The sequence below is a fragment of the Indicator indicator genome, chromosome 19 (genome assembly GCF_027791375.1).
Source record: "Indicator indicator isolate 239-I01 chromosome 19, UM_Iind_1.1, whole genome shotgun sequence".
In the NCBI taxonomy this organism is placed as follows: domain Eukaryota; kingdom Metazoa; phylum Chordata; class Aves; order Piciformes; family Indicatoridae; genus Indicator; species Indicator indicator.
In genome coordinates, this window is record NC_072028.1 from 11,005,073 (window position 1) to 11,022,346 (window position 17,274).

Here is a 17,274-nt window from a genome sequence, read left to right on the forward strand (position 1 = left end):
TCTCTTTGCTGGCAGGGTTCTTGGTGGGGTTGCAGCTGTCTCCTGCTGACTTGTGGTCTGCATGACAATGCTCCAGCTCCTAACGGCAACACTGCCTAATCTCTTAGGTCTGTAACCTCTCAAAAGGCTCATCCTGCCAGACCGGTTTGGTTAGGACTGCAGACACTGACGGGATGCAGCAGCAGACAGGGTCAAGGTGTCAGGGAGTCGTGGATGTCAGCCATGCTCAGCAGCCTGTCCTTGCTGCTGCCTGGCAGTCAGTTCTCCAGCTCGTCATAGTTAGTGGAGTAGAAATAATGGGAAGAGTGTCTTTCCTTCTCTAGGGCTTGTATCAGATACTTGCTTCTTGGGGTGAGGGGAAGGTGGCTGCACCCTGCAGGATCTCCAGGAGCTTCCTGGAGTGTGGTGGGCTGACTGCTTTCCGATCCCCAAGATGGACCCCTTGTCAGATCTGGAATTTCCTGTTTGGTTTCTCTCCCAATGTATCTGTTTAAACTCTGTCCAGAGCACAGCAATTACATCTCCTGTGCATACCAAATTTTCTTATTCCAAAATCTCTGTGAGTTGCTCTGAGTCTCATGATCTACCACAGAGGTGCATATTGTAGTTCTGGTTTTGTGCTTCCCAAATCGCTATTGGAAGGGAATTGCCAAAAAATAACAGCATCTGGCTTAGGGAGCAGAGTGCAGTTGTTATGATGTTTTAAAGCTCCAGCACTGTTCTGTTGTAGTGTCTTAATTCTGCTTCTGTCAAAAGCTTTTCCGTGATATTTTTATTTGGTGTTTTGTTTGTTTTCTGATGATCTGTGGCTTTGGGGGCAGCAGTGCAGGTCCTACAGTCTTCCTGTCCTTCTTCAGGAAAGTTGTTGGGGGAGGTTTTTGCCACCTTACAGGTCCCTTCAATTGTATTCCCACTTCCATTGTGTTTCCATTCCTCATTCCCAGTGTTGCATTGTGCAAGGCCAGGCCATCTGTTTTAGAGTCTGTCTTAGGGCACCAACTCTCTCACAGCCTTCCGCTTGATCCCAAAGAGCAAGGTTGACGGCCTTTGTGGTAGGAGGTCTTTACAGGTACTGTAAACTCCCTGACTCACCTGCCTTTCTTCTTCTTTCCCTGCCTGTAGGTCCGAGCCGTACCGGGTGCAATGAGCGCTCCGTGCCGGCCCTGCCATGGAAGGCTGTGACTCGCCCGTCATCCCCGGGAAGGACAATGGGTGTGGCATCCCTCAGCACCAGCAATGGACTGATCTCAACAGTACCCACCTCCCCGACACGGCCGGCAGCATGGAGCAGCCCACAGCGGAGAGCCGCGGCCCCCTGGACAGCCTGAGGGTCCCTTTCCCTGAGCGCGTCCCCGAGAGCAGCGCCGTGGCCGGCCCTGGTGCCGAGCCCGCTGGCAAGGAGGTGAGCTGCGGCCAGTGCGCCGCCTCCTTCGCCGGCCTGCAGAGCTACATGGAGCACCGCTGTACCGGTGCCCGCCCGCCCCCACCCCTGAGGGGGGAGAGCGGGAGCGAGAGCAGTGAGGACGGGGAGGAGGAGAGCGACGTGGAGAACCTGGCTGGCGAGATTGTCTACCAGCCGGATGGCTCAGCCTACATCGTGGAGAGCCTCAGCCAGCTGGTGCAGAGCGGGGGCGCTGGCAGCAGCGGGACTCTCCCCTCGCTGCTCCCGAACTCTCTGCCCAAGCAGGGAGAGCCCTCCGCTGCTGCTCCCGTTTACCCACAGATCATCAACACCTTCCACATAGCCTCATCCTTCGGGAAGTGGTTTGAGGGCTCAGACCAGGCCTTCCCGAATACCTCAGCCCTGGCGGGAATCAGCCCCGTCCTGCACAGCTTCCGCGTCTTTGATGTGCGACACAAAAGCAACAAGGATTACCTGAACAGCGACGGTTCTGCCAAAAGCTCCTGTGTATCCAAAGATGTTCCCAACAATGTGGACCTGTCCAAATTCGATGGCTTTGTGCTCTATGGGAAGAGGAAGCCCATCCTGATGTGTTTCTTGTGCAAGCTCTCCTTTGGGTATGTCCGCTCATTCGTGACCCACGCGGTGCATGACCACCGAATGACTCTGAGTGAGGAGGAGCGGAAAATTCTTAGCAATAAGAACATCTCCGCTATCATCCAAGGGATAGGCAAAGACAAGGAACCCCTTGTCAGCTTTCTGGAACCAAAAAACAAAACCTTTCAGCACCCTCTTGTTTCCACAGCTAACCTCATAGGCCCTGGACACAGTTTTTATGGTAAATTCAGTGGTATTTGCATGGAGGGCGAGCAGGCCCTCCAGACTGGGGCAGCCGGTGGAACAGAGCCACCGGCAGCAGGTGTCCTTGCCCCTGGTGCACTCCTCAACCTGGGTGGGCTGACCAGCTCAGCTCTGAAGACTCCCATTACCTCAGTCCCCCTGGGCACGCTGGCTTCCAGTCCCACCAAATCCTCAGAGGGGAAGGACCCTGGAGTGGCAGAGGGGGAGAAGCAAGAGGGGGGTGATCAGGACAGCCTCTCGGAAAAGGCAGAGCCAGTTGAAGAGGTAGAGGAGGAGGAGGATGTGGAGGAGGAGGAGGAAGAAGAGGAGGAGGAGGAAGAGGAAGAAGAAGAGGATGATGAGGGTTGCAAAGGACTGTTTCCGAGCGAGTTGGAGGACGAACTGGAGGACCGGCCCCAGGAGGACACTGGGGCTGTGGCAGGTGGCAGCAGCAGCAGCAAAAAGGACCTTGCTCTCTCAAACCAAAGCATTTCTAACTCTCCCTTAATGCCTAATGTGCTCCAGACCCTGTCGCGGGGCACAGCTTCTACTAGTTCTAATTCTGCTTCTTCCTTTGTCTTTGATGGTGCAAACAGGAGGAATCACTTAAGCTTTAACAATGAGGGTGGTGGAGCCAGTGTGGCAGAGGGCAGCAGGAGGCTGGACTTTATCGATGAAAGTGCCAATAAAGACAATGCCACAGCACCAGAACCAAATGAGAGCACGGAGGGTGAGGACGGGAGCTACATCTCCCATCACCAGCATGCTGGCCCCCTCTGTGAACTTGGGGGTGGGGAGTGCCCCTCGGGGAGCGGCGTGGAGTGCCCAAAGTGCGACACGGTCCTGGGCTCCTCACGGTCGCTGGGTGGCCACATGACTATGATGCATTCTCGCAACTCATGTAAGACACTCAAGTGTCCCAAGTGCAATTGGCACTACAAGTACCAGCAGACGCTTGAGGCGCACATGAAGGAGAAACATCCCGAGCCGGGTGGCTCCTGTGTCTACTGCAAAAGTGGACAGCCACACCCACGGCTGGCACGGGGTGAGAGCTACACCTGTGGTTACAAGCCCTTCCGCTGTGAGGTCTGTAACTACTCCACTACTACCAAAGGCAACCTCAGTATTCATATGCAGTCCGACAAGCATCTCAACAACATGCAAAACCTGCAGAACGGAGGGGGAGAGCAAGTCTTCAGCCACACTGCTGGGGCGGCGGCAGCAGCTGCGGCAGCTGCAGCAGCTGCAGCTGCCAACATCGGTAGCACCTGTGGGGCCCCCTCTCCCACCAAACCAAAAACCAAACCTACATGGAGGTGCGAGGTGTGCGACTATGAGACCAACGTAGCTAGAAACCTTCGTATTCACATGACCAGTGAGAAGCACATGCACAATATGATGCTGCTCCAGCAAAACATGTCCCAAATCCAACACAATCGGCACTTGGGCCTTGGCAGCCTGCCATCCCCAGCTGAGGCTGAGCTCTACCAGTACTACCTGGCACAAAACATGAACCTTCCCAACTTGAAGATGGACAGCACTTCCTCAGATGCACAGTTCATGATGAGTGGATTCCAGCTCGATCCCACCAATCCCATGGCAACGATGGCTCCATCTCTAGGTGAGGCTGGAGGGTTTTTCACAGTGTCCACGTGTGAGGGAGGGATTGTGTTTGCGTTACCACAGAATCCTCGTGCCACGTCCCTCCATTCTGTCTCTGTTGCCCCCTGTGTCCTGCAGCTGCAGTGTGGTGAGGCATCTTTGTGTGATGGTTGAAGATGGAGACTACGCAGTGGAGATCCCCCTGCATTTCTCCAGACAAGTTTTTCTCTTCCTGGGAAAATGTTAGTTTTCTGGTACATTTTCCAAGAGTTCTCGTAGGGAGCCAATAATAGGGAGCTAATAGTAGGGAGCTTACTGTTGAGAAACGTTATGTGTTCCTTCTCACTGTGGAAAGCTTCCTTACTGCAGTGTTCCATCATGAGTTCTCCTTGATTTGGTCAAGTGTGTGCGTAGTCTGGCGGGTGGTTTTGTGAGAGGGTCTGATCAGCTGCTGAAGCTCTCGGGAGGCAGATGTCAGATTGGTTTGTTATGTGTTGTGTTGTCCTGTGAATAAAAAGAGGAAAAAATTTGAGAGCTGTGATGACCTGAGTGGAAGGGCTGGTATTCTGCTGAACAAACTGAGCTGAAACCATTCTAAATCCAGTAAGCGATACAAGATTGGAGGTGTGATCAGATGAGAATTGCTGAACTGGAGGGGAATGGCTAGACAGATTATTTCTGTCATCAGGTGACAAGAGCCCTTAAAAACGTGCTGCCATGCCAAGGTGCATTTTTCCTGAAAAGGAGCCCTCACTGTGTTCACGTTGGCACTATGCGTTGCACTGGGAGGTGCATACCTGGTGCCCACGCAATTTAGCCTCAGAATTGGGCTCAGATGGTCAAATCCTGTTAGGTTCCTGCCCTGTGCCGTTATGTCACGTAGGGCTGGCAGCATGCACAGGCTCCCCGGCATGTTTGATCCATGCTGCACCATGGAACAGACCCCTCACACTTCAGGCGTGGCAGACTGAGTGCAGTTGCTGCCCATCTACACTGGTTTGCTGCTGCTGAGAATTTTTCACGTTGCCTTGAGAAAGTGCCTGAAAAGAAGCCAAGCCACTTCACCTGCTCTCCTCTGAACTGATTTCTCGGTGCTGCACTCTGCCCTCCCTAGCCTTCTCCAGCCATCAATGCCGTTATTACTGATGCACTCCATTACTGGTTCATGGGGCTCATGCATGTTCTCCTTTCCTTCAGCTATTCATAGCACAGCTCATTATTAGTCCAGAAGGGCATGAAAGTCATACGAGAGAACAACAACACATGGTACTAAAAAAAGTGAAAAAGGAAATGGAGGAACTCAAGTGACTATAAATTAATTATCTTTTTTTTTTTTTTTCTTTTTTTTCTTTTTGTCCCTGTGGTGTCCCAGCTTGCATCTTTGGGAGGTCAAGGACACAATCTTCTTTAGTGCATACTCCAAGCTGCCAACAGACACAATAAACAGGCATCTGTAATATACCTTGTAGTGTATAAAGTTAGTGCCATCTGTGTTGGGTTCTGTGGAAGACGCCCTTTTGGAGCTCATAGCCCTCCCTTACAAAACACAGGGCACTCAGCATGAGAGAAGTTTGGAGTATTTTAACTGGAGCTTCCTAAAGCACATTACAAGGTCTTGAATGGATCTGAGCTTCTCTGGAGAGTGATTTGTGAATTGTGCACTTGATGGTTGCAAATCTCAAGCCAAGGATTATGGAGGGAGGTCCTTCCCATGTCAATAAGCACTTGACACAAGCTCAGCTTCTTAGACTCCTGTACGCTCAACAAAGAACTTTGCTAGAAGTGAAACAGATTTTTCTCATTTTTACACTTCAGTCTGAAGCTGGATTTGAGTAGCATATTAATAATTTTTTTAAAATCTGCTTTGTGGGGGTTTACTGCATGATGTGTTCAAGAGAGACTGATTTAAAGAGAAGATTTCAGAATATAGCCTTAAAGGGATGCTTAGAAAAATCACTGTGATTAGGAGAAATGAACCATGGAAGGCAAGAGGTGGGTTCCCTGCTCTTCAGATGCTTAGTGAGCAGGTATGCAGGAGTAGCTGTGCAGAGGATATAATTCTCCCATGGTGGGGAGGGATGACGTGGTTCAAAAAAAAGAGAATATTGACTGCTCTGATGGAAAGACAGGTTCCTGGCCGGTGGGACTTTCCCTCTCCAGCCAGTTTCTCTGTATGCGAGCATGAGATCTGCTTGATGAATGCAAGGTGCTGTTCCTCAAAGTCGGCATTCAGGTTGTCTTGTAAGCTGTAGCTCACTCCACCCAGGATTGTAATGAACATTGTGGTGTTGCATTTCTGCAGAAAGACAGTGTGTGCACTGCCACAAGCTGTGGGCTGCACCAGCTGTGGTCATAGGCTTTCAGAAAGGTTAGTACGGTTCTGCCTGAACTTTGAGTGTCCTCTCACTGTCAGCTGTTTCTTAGCAAAGAGATTGAAACAGAGGAAACTACAAGTTAAAGAAATAAAATCTCCTTTTGATTGACTGAGTTACTGTTGACCTGAAGGTTCCTTTCATAAGATTAAGCTGAGCTATGATGTAAGATACCAAAAAGTTGAAGGAAGTCCATAAATGTCTTTCAAATGGAAAAGGAGAACAAGGTGGAGCAAAGGCTCTGAGAAGAGGCTGGTGGTTGGTCTCTGTGCTTTGGCATAAAAAGTTGATATTAGAAAAAAAAAGTCTTCCTGTCCACATCTTCAAGGTGTTCTGATATAAACAAGAGCTTGCTGCATTTTTTTAAGTGAATAGAGCTTACCTCTTGAAGAGCAGAGTTGACACTTAGAGACAGTGAACATCCTTCTGTTTTTCCTTGATGTGCTCTTGCACTCTTATTACTAATAGTGGTTGGCTTTTTCTTGGGCACACAAAGCATCTGTCAACACTGGTGTTAGAAGACTGTTCACCATTTTTGAGGTCCTGGACAAAAGATGAGATCCAATAGTGCAGGAATGGCACTTCTCAGATTTTTTGCCACATTTTGCACCATTGCACACTCTGACATCAGTGCAGTGACCTGACTAACTCCCATCACTTGCACTTGTTACTATTGATGTCTTTTTATTTGGCAGAGATGGTGCTCAGGTACTGCATGAGGTAACATTTCTTGCTTCTCCAGGCAGGCAAGAAAAAGGCAAGATAAGCGTTCTGCTGTTCTTGAAATGGCCATGGAGACTTTCAGTGTGATACTAAGCAGTTCTTTGTCCTCTGAAACTTTGTAGGATTTTTCTGGCCACCTTTGGTGGGCAGGGGGTTAGATGCTTCTCCTTCAGTGTGTGGGTAGCAAGGGCTGCTGGGGTCTTTCCCCAGCCTTACACACCAACTGTGATTGCTTTTATCTCCAGATACAGTACGCAGTCAGTGCGGAGAGAGAAGCACAGGGACAGCCATGCTTGACTTTTGCTGTGTGTGGTGGGTGTGAAGGTTGCACTGAGGGCAGCAGATGTTGTGCTCTGTGCTTCTCCTCTGCCAAGTAACAAGCTTAGCTTTTCTCACCTCTTTCTCCCCTTTTTCCTTCGTGCAGTGGGTGGAGAGATCCCCCTGGACATGCGATTAGGTGGTGGACAGCTGGTGTCTGAGGAGCTAATGAACTTGGGTGAGAGTTTCACGCAAACAAATGACCCATCACTGAAGCTCTTCCAGTGTGCTGTGTGCAACAAGTTCACTACAGATAATTTGGACATGCTGGGCCTCCACATGAATGTGGAGCGTAGCCTCCCTGAAGAGGAGTGGAAGGCAGTGATGGGGGACTCGTACCAGTGCAAGTTGTGCCGCTACAACACACAACTCAAGGCAAACTTCCAACTCCACTGTAAGACAGACAAGCATGTGCAGAAATACCAGCTGGTAGCACATATCAAGGAGGGTGGCAAGGCCAACGAGTGGAGGCTGAAGTGTGTGGCCATTGGGAACCCGGTACATCTGAAGTGCAATGCTTGCGACTACTACACCAACAGTCTAGAGAAGCTGCGTCTTCACACAGTGAACTCAAGGCATGAGGCCAGCCTGAAGCTCTATAAGGTAAGGGTTGGCTTTGCTTCATCTTCTTTCATTGGTCAAGTGGTGGAACAAAGGAAAATGTTTTGAGCCTTAGGGGGTTGTGATCCTTTGGAGACAAGCTGCTCAGATCTCTCCAGTGCGCCTCAGTCTCACTAGTATGGTGCTGCTCTTCAGCCTACCTTCTGATAGCAACTGTGGTTGTTAGTCTTCGGGCAGTGGGTGTTCATGTCAAAGTGCTTTCATGGGGGTTTGTATGTCTTACAGCACTGCAGACAAATGATAGTTATGCACAAAGATTCACCAATTACTGTTGAAAACATTTTGGGAGGTGGTATTTGCTATGCGTTCACTGGCTCCTGTCTGTTACAGCAGGTTTCATTAACCTATATGAGGTTCTTCATGAGCACTCAAAAGCTTTTGCTGTCAGTGTTCATCCTGGCACTGAGGCTGGGTGGGTGGAGCCAAGAAGAAGAGGGCTGCTGGCTGTGTACTTTTATGTTCTGTGCACGTTAATGCTGGGATCTGTAAGCAAAGCATTGCTTGAGGCTGGAAAAGGGAGAACGCTGAAGGAGAAATCTCTGTACGTGTGTGTGTGATGACCATGCACATGAACACATCGTGTGTGGAGGCACTGCAGGCTTTCATCCACAGCATTATTTTGCCTGTGACTGCCACCTTGTTTTCTTTTATTGGTTTGGGTTTTTTTTCCTTGTTTTGTGTCATCTTGATAACCATCTTCACTTTCCCAACTTGTTTTTCAACCCCTCCCCTCGCTGGCCCAAGCCCTGTGGGCTGTAACCCAAGAGGAGCTCCGGATACAGTAAATAGTCCTTTCACTCGTGCAGCAGAATTGCTCCAGACATTTCTATTGATTTTCACTGGACTTAAAGCTTCACCTTTTTCTCTAATCATCCCATAATGGCTTTAGTATGAACAATCAGGTACAAATGGCCATAAATCTAGGCAGCCGCATACCTTCCATTCACACGTGCTGTCCCCTCATTGTCTTCTCAGTTCCTTCAGCTTTTTCTTTCTCTCCTCACTCTTTTCTTCCTGATTTCCTCTAAATTGGGTGAGACTTTTTATAATGTATATAAGTGCATATATAGACACAGACTGTGTTTTGTGCTTCTTAGTTATTCCTTTGAATATTTTTATGTAATGAGAATGCTGACACTGAACTGTACAGTGGCCCACCCATGTCACAGTGCAGACAGGCTAGGTTTCAAAACTCCTAGATTTTCCTGTTGGATTGAGCAGTTCAGCAAATTCAGAGAAGGAAGGGACAGCCAAGAGCATCATACAAGGTTTACCTTGAACTGTGATTGTTAGACCTGCCTGGAGTTGATGGGGAACTGCTCAGAGGAATACATTCCTGCCAAGCTTGCTGTTGAGGCTAACACTGCTGGCACCATCATCATCAGAGATTCAGCACAACTCAGCAGAGCCTGACTCTAAGAATGGTCAAGTCTACATGTATGTCCCTGCTCTGAAAGGTGCAGGAGACCTCAGGGAATAAAATCAACTTGGAAATGAGGCAGGAGAGTCCCAGAGAGACTTCTAAAAGCCATCTGAGGAACTGAATCTCCTCTGTTGAATGCAATTTGGGTACAGGAGGTGTTTGAAAGCTCTATTATGAGTTTTAGCACATAATGTTGTTCCCTTAAATAAACACTGCAAAAGTTTAAATATTCTTTATCTAGAGCCTTGATCTACAGTGGTTTTTACTGGGGAAGAAGCAGTCAGGGCACTACAATTCTTTTCCTCTGAGTTAAAAAAAAAAAAGAAAGAAAAAAGCCCCACCAAAGTCAGATTGAGGGACAGCATAGATACTTGTAATAAAGATTCCTGAAATGCTTTCCTCAGACAGGCAAAAGGAGTTGTCAGGTTTCAGGTCCATAAGAGCAGCTTGGGTAGCTCTCAGAGCTCTTACAGCCCCGCGTCACTTCTGACACAAAAGCAGTGAAACACCAGAGAAAGAACAAGACGTTTCAGAGCTATGTAGTCTGTTGGGTGGTCCATACGTTAGCTTTCCAGTATTCCTATGTAAAGCCTTTAGCAGGGCACAGCAGATGGCTGGATTCACGGGAACTTGCTCCAGCACGGCTGGATCAGTGTTTCACTCCATGGAGAAATCTGTCCATGGATCAAAAAATCTTCAGCACAGTTCGTCCAGTCTTTGAGGGGTTGTAATGTCATGTCTCTGTGATAGCAGGAAAGATGCAGCAGGAGTGGGGGTAGTTTGCAGAATGGTTTCTCCTCTCTCAGGCCATGGTGTGGTCTGCAGTAAATTGAGATTGATTGGATGTTATTTTTCCTCTTGCTAATGTAATCCATTAGCCTGGCACATGCATAATCAGTTTAGAGCACAGTTAACTGGATGTAATCGAGTTCTTCCCTGCCTGCTGGAGAAAATCCTCTCCAGATGCTGCTGGGTGAGAGCACATTCTGGGCTTATCACACACAATCCTCCTTATTCTGCTTTTTCTGCCATTTTTCTCTTAAATCACATGTTATTGGCTGCTTGCGTTGCCCAAGAGCCACTTCTGTTAGTGCTACTTGCTGCCAAAAAACCCGTGCTCCAGAGACACTGCTAGCCTGTAGTCTGGTCAACGTTTTAGTCTCCTGCAACGTTTCCAGTGCCGGAGGAGAAGGTCTGGTCTTCTGCTGCCATCTTTGTCCTGCACGTTGCAATAGCTTCATCACACCTCTTCCCATGGCAGTGCTGAGGGGTCAGGGAGGCCACAGTGGGGTCCTTGCTTATGATAAGAAACTGGGTCTGGTAATCTTTCTGTTATTCTTATCTTCTCCCTGAATCTCTATTGCCACCCAGAAATCCTACAACTAAACTGGAGATCCTGTCTATCTTGCACTTGCTGGGGGAATGTGGCATTTGTGTCTCTCACCATGACCACTTACCTCTTCAGCATGGATGGTGGTTTCTAGTTTCTGAGAAACTACCTGGGGATACAAGAGCACCATTGTAAGTGTGTGTGCTTAAATTGCTGAGGTGGATATACTGGCTCAAGGCAGATGATGCCTTTGAAGTCCCTCCATCTCTTGGCTAAGACGGCCTGATGAATACAGTGAGACCAGGGTTGAGTTATGTTGGTGGTTGTAAGCAGAGAGGCAGAAACTGTGCAAACTCTTTGACAAGTGCAGGCTCACTATAACAGAAGTCTTGTCTCCTCATGACCACAGAAGACTAGATGAGACTTGAAGCAGAGCAGTATTCCCCACATCTGGAAGAGGTCGGGCATGAGTTTCCAGCATCTATTGCACAGGTGGAATTTCCAGAAGGAATTAATCTACTGGAGCAAGAGCCAAGTTTTGGACGTTTCCTACAACTTCCTGAAAATCTCTAGTTCAAAACCTTCAACTCAGAGGAAGTTTAAACAAAGAACTACTGAAGAAACACATTTCTGGCCAGACTGCCAAGTGAGTGCGTTCAATGAGTTCATTCAGTGTCTTCCTTTTCAGGCTTTCCAAGTGCTGAGTTAAGTTTTTTAGGGAATAAGGAGTCTGAAGGGAGAGGGTTTGGGTTACGTGATGCCTTGCATAGAAGCTCTTTGTTAATGAGGAGATGAAGAGCATGCAGGAAAACAATTCCTTAATATCAGAATGCAAGACACTAGTGGTGGTGAAACCTTGTGGATCTGTACTGACCTGGAAAGAAATGAAGATGGCCTGTGAAAAGGAAAACAAGAGGTGCAGCAGCAGACTCAGCAGAAGGTGGTGGGAGGTCCCAGTTCCCCGGTGAAGTGGTGTGTGCTCTGTGAATCCTGTCCTGCCTCTCCTGCAGGTGCAGCAGGAGTGTGGTCAGCTTCTGGGAGCAAAAGCTGAGCTGGAGGAGTTGCTGGGAGATGCTGAACTGTGATGGGAGCTGGGTTCCAGGCTGTCTGGTTCCACATGATACCAAAAGCCTGTGTTCTGTGTGGTGTGAATTGAAGATCTGTGATGGGGCCAATGGTCTTAAATGAAGATAGTGAAAGCTGGTGGAAAGGAAGATAACTGGAAGGACACTGCAGTGTGAGAGTGCAGAACATGTAGGAGTGACAGAGTGAGTTGGGGTGACAGTGGGCATTCACTTGACACCCGTATAACACCATAAAGTCCCCAGCAGTGATTTACATCACACAGTTAGGAAGAGATACAAGAATGGTGGCTGTGAGGTATTGGGGGATACTCGACAGCCTACAAGAGGAGACACTTTAGTTTAGTGACCACTCTGCAGGTGGGGGTGAAGCATCACAGCAGCGTGTGGTACAGTGATGGAACTTCTAGAGGCTCCAATGTCAACTTGAAGAAACTTGTTGGAAAATCTTGAAAAAGGTTTTAATCCCAGATGATGCATGGAATGTTGTGCATGAAGTTACTGAATGATAATTGCACATTCAAGTAATATCCTTCTGTAATAGAAACAGGCCAAAGACCATTTACTGTAATGCTATCTAGCTTTGAAGTTAAAACTACATGAAAATGAGTGACCGACTGTTAAAGCAATTAAAAGGGTGTGGTACGTGCAGGTGACAGAGGATTTACGTAAAACAACATTAGGTGCTTGCGTTGAATGTATACTACCCATGAGAAAAAGTTGAAAACAGAGCAGTGGGGAAACCATGTCAAAGTCCACAGCAAGTCCAACGTGATTAAATAGGAAAGTATTTCAAGGAGAGGTAGAAAAAAGAAGAGGGAAGAAGAACCACAGTATGAGGAGTGAATGCTTCTCGCATTCAGAAAACTGAAAGAAGCCTCTTTACATTGGATAAATCCAAGAGGTGGCCTCAGATGGAGGAGGAAGGCAATGGGATTACCAGGACTGTTCACTAAAGAGTTCTGTTGGAACCTGCATGTGAAAAGGCAGCCTCCTGGGAGGGATGTGTGCAAGAAACCACAAAGTATTAAGTCAGCAAATAGATAGAAACTTTAGTAGGACTCTTAGTAGGGATATGGATTAGAAAGGGGAAAAAAGCAGGCTTTTGGAGAAGGTTCTCTCCAGCTGTATGCAGGGCTATGCTGGTGCATACAGGCAGTGGCTTTCCCAGAGCCTTTGCCAAGAATCTTCATGAACAGCTCTTAAGTGAAGATATGCTTGTTGTGACTGGGGGAAGAGGTCTGTGAATGGATAGCTCGATGAAGGACGAGAAATCATTGTAGGAAAGCCCTGCATTTTGTCAGGTACAGGGTTTGAAAGAAATGTCTTTGATTTTGAAGCTTTAAAAGGATCAGGCAATAAGTGGCATCAATGAGAAGCAAAAGAGCTCTTGGCTTTTTGCTCCAAGATACAAGAGACTAAAGTGGAAAGCTTTTGGATTTTTCTTCCTCAGTGAGTCTTTATCAGCCTACCAGAAGTTTGGAGAACACTGTGTAGTCCCTCCTTTTGCAACTGCAGAGTTCTGTCTCCTGTCACACAGGACACAGCAGACAGCTCTGCTCTGGCCCTTGCCACCAAGTGGTGGCTCTGCCATCAGTCCTGGACCAGCCCAGCTCCAGCTCTGGACCCAGCAGGGCTGTGGCAGAGCTCAGCTTGGCACTGCCAGAGCTTTGAATAGCTGCTGTGATTCAGCTTTGAAATACCCAGATGATTTAACAGAGGCAAAAGGAAACATGTTTGGGTTTTATTTTTATCAAAAACTTCCTTCGATCTCTGCCTTTTAAGGTTCTTAGGGTAAAGTTGCCCACAAAGGGTCTGTCATGCTTCTTACAGAGGATTTAGAGCTGTGTTAACCTTTGATTTACTCACTGTCTGCCTTCTGTGTGTTTTGGGTTTATTTTTGCAAGTTTATCTTTTGAACTACAGATGCAGCAACAGAGCTCTGAATTACACTGGTGAGGAACAGAAATTGTGCCAGAAGCCTGTTTAAATTACAGACTATAAGGGACTGTTAGCTGATTTCCTACAAGGTCTTAAGTTAAAATTCCAAGAGCAGCTTCACAAGTGAAATACCCATTTGAGTCTCCCCACAAAGTTGTTTTAAAGCTGGTCTCCAAAACCTTTAATTCACATCTGCCATCCTCCAGGCTTGGTTAAACTCGTGATGAAAGATGAGCTTAAGAGCTGAAGCGGTTCTGAGGAGTAGAGTGTGCTTAAATCTGGAATGAACTTTGAGCCCTGCTGAACCTGCAGCTGGAGAAATTTTGTGAGCTACACTGTGGTCTGCATACATCATGAGTGGAGTCAAGAGGAGTTCTAGAGCTGGATCCCATACCTGGCAAGTTCAGGTCTTGGCTCAGCTTCCCAGGCAGGTCCATCACCCCAGCAGCACCTGCAAGCTTCTAGACTTAGAGACAATCAAGCAGTATTTTGCTTCTACACAAAACTGTTTTTTCACAGTGCAGGTGGTTCTGGGAGGAATGAGTCCCTGTGATCTGATTCTACTTTCATGTTCTGTTGGGATTGCCAAGGATTTTAATAAACACCCCCCCTCCCCCCCCAACCCCCTCTATCTGTTTAACCCTTTCAGAAACCTCCCTCTTGGGACTACATGTTTCTCTGAGTGACAGATTGCTCCGTTACATCACCCTGGCATTAAAGGAGGATTTTACCTTCCTTTAGATGGTCAATAATAAAGTACATTACAGGATCACAGAATTTACACTTCTCTGTGCTGCTTTTTGAAGGGGCTGAAATCAGAACTGTTGAGAACACACAGAACTGTTTGCTCTGTGTTTTATTTATGGACTTCAGTCACTTAGATTTTTTTCCTTTCAACAGTTTTCCAGTAAGTACTGAGCCATGTGCAACCAATAGCTTAGAGGAGAAACCACCCTGTAAAAGCAACTTGAATAACAAATGAGGGAGACTGCAACTGGGGAAAGTGATCACACAGCAGGAGCTCAGAGTTAGCCAAAACAGAGCTAAAGACTTTGGCAAACAGGATTGAGAATTCAAAATATTGGTGGAAATGACTTTAAAAAAAAAAAAAAACAAACAGAACCTGAGGAAAAAAAATTCCAAAGAACAGGAAAACACCTTGACAAGCTTTTACCCTAATCTGCATAAACTGATACCTTTTCACAGCTTTTATTGCAGTCAGCTGTGAAGACCTGCCCACAGCTGTTTAGGCTTTTGGCTTCTTGTGGTTCACTAGGATGGGTGGGGTTTGGGGAAGACGCTGAGTGCTGGGGACTGAGGAAGGTCTTGCAGAGCTATCCTGGACCTCAACAGCTTTCTCACAAGCAGATGTCATCATTTTGAAGAGGTGTCAATGTGAATCTTGTAAGACCTTTTCTGATGCACAATGCCATTTTCATCTCTGTTTATTGTTCTTTTTTGATTGATTGGTTGGTTTGGGTTTGGTGTTTTTTCTTTTTTTTCTGTTGGATTTTGTTTGGTTGGTTGGTTGGTTTAATCCCAGCAATTTTGGGACATGTGGATGAATATTTAATTTTCAAAGCCAGGATTTTTTTTTTGCAGTTCAGATGATGTTGCTTCTATAGACTTCCAGGGTGAGGGCAAGGTGGTTATGGTCATTGCTTAGATGTGAAGCCATTGTCAGAAGCCCTAGCAGATGTTGTGGTGGTGTAAATTGTTTGGCACCTGCTCTCCCTTCTCTCTCTCCTCGCCTAGCCTGGGAGATTGCTGCTCTGCAGAGGAAAGTGTGAAGGGTGAATAAGTTGGAGATGCCAGTCTGGATTTGGGTGCTCAGTCACTGAGCATAGGCTGGCACAGAGTATGTGTGTCCACCCTCTTCTGTCTGCAGATTTAGCACCATGGTGGGGAGCTCCAGTCAGGAGAGCTGAAGTGAGGTTTGCAGGACTGTTTGTTGAGTTTATACCCTGATGAACACCCAATGTCCCTGAAGACACCTAATGGCTGTAGTTGAAGGCAAGTGAGTAGGACTGAAACAAGCTGGAGTGTGAGAGTGCTGGAGTAAGCATGGAGAGGAGATGGGGGGACAGTTTTGCAGGAGGCTGAAGTTTGTGAGTGGAGTTGCAGCACAGGGTTTGTAAGCCCCAGCTTGCCAGTGCCTGCTGGGATTTGTGCTCAGGTGGTTCCCTGCCAGATGATCCTGTGCTCCCGTCTGGGCAGTCATGTTCCTCTTTGGGCAGTATGCCTGGAAGACCTGGGAAATGCTCTTAACTCCTTTTCCTGGCTGGGGTGGGGTCAGGCTTTCAGCAGGGTGGGTAATGTCGTGGCCAGGTAAGAGCAGTGGAGCTGCAGGCTCTTTGATGATGAGCTTATTAAATAATGGATGCCCATTCATTAACATCCATCTCTAGCAGAGGGTTGATTAGCAAGCTGGGAGGAAGCCATAAGGTGCTTTCCCCAACCTGCTCCATGTGACATGGCATGAACTGCTGATTTCTGCCTGGACTATGCCAGTGCAGCCAGGCTCCGAGGTGCTTTGTCATCTCCTCTCCTGGGACAACTGAACTACTTCTAAATAGAATTTTGTCACAGTTAAAGTCCTCAAAATTACTGTGGAAGCAGCATGGAAGGTTCTCTGTTTACAAGCTCCAAGGAAGTTCATTAAATTACAATAAATAATGTATGCATAATACATAACTTAATACAATAATGTTCTTTTGGTCCTGCCTGCCAGTCCTAAAAATTCTGGCCTCATGCTGTAATGTGTGCAGTCAAGTTCTGCAATTCAGATTAGGCAATGAGTTACTCTTGTGCAACAGGTTCTCTGGAAGTTGTGCCTTTGGGTGTCGTTGGACAAGCTCTGGTAAACCTTACGGCAGCTGTTTGAAGATACTTGTCTCTGGGTTATGTTGCCTCTCTGCCAAAGTGCCACCCACACCACAGAGCTGGGGGGCACAGCGCAAGGATACCATGCTGTACTGTGCCGTGACGCCGCTGGAGTACACAGCCACGGGCACCAGGCGCGTGGGCACCGTTGCCTGAACCACTGGAGCTGGCACAGGGAATTGTGGGCCTGCTGGGCTGCACTCCGCTGTGTGGATGGTACCCAGGGACATAGCCCCAGCATTTGAGGATGTAGGTGAATATTTATTTAAAAGCATGGTGGTACCAGTTTTCTCCTTTACCACCTTCAGGAGTCTGCATGTCCCTCTCCCAGGACACAGCAAGGCAGCGTGCTGTGATGTATTGGGAGGAGCAGACTCAGCTCCTGGTCCTCTGGCAGGGACTTGGCTTATCCATGCAGAGTAGAGTTGATTTTTTTGCAGTGCTGTGTTATTGTTGTCCAAAACTGCCTTCCCACAACCCTATTTTGAACCCTTTCTGTCGACATGAGCTGTAAGGAATTCAGTCTGGATGTTGAGGCACAATATGGAAAAGCTGCTGGAGCCAACTCACAGTACCAGTTCTTGTTTAGGACCAGTTTGGTTTGGAGTTGTCGTACAGCTCCATTTTTCCTGATACCAGAAATGAATGCCTGTGTTTCTTCCTGCTCTCTCTTGTTCTGCACTTAGAGCAGGGAGGTGGTTTTCTAAGAGGGTATCTGCATTTGGCCAGTGAGTCCC

The 17,274-nt window shown here is 47.6% G+C and overlaps 1 protein-coding gene across 1 annotated transcript in view; it reads left to right on the plus strand.

Moving 5' to 3' along the window:
• Window positions 1–1,168: 1,168 nt before the first annotated feature.
• ZFHX3 (zinc finger homeobox 3) overlaps window positions 1,169–17,274 on the plus strand; it is a 104,890-nt gene continuing 88,784 nt past the window's right edge. Inside the window, exons 1-2 of the mRNA XM_054389610.1 lie at window positions 1,169–3,863; window positions 7,364–7,860. Coding sequence (XP_054245585.1) covers window positions 1,169–3,863; window positions 7,364–7,860 — 3,192 coding nt within the window. The remainder of the gene's footprint in view (window positions 3,864–7,363; window positions 7,861–17,274) is intronic.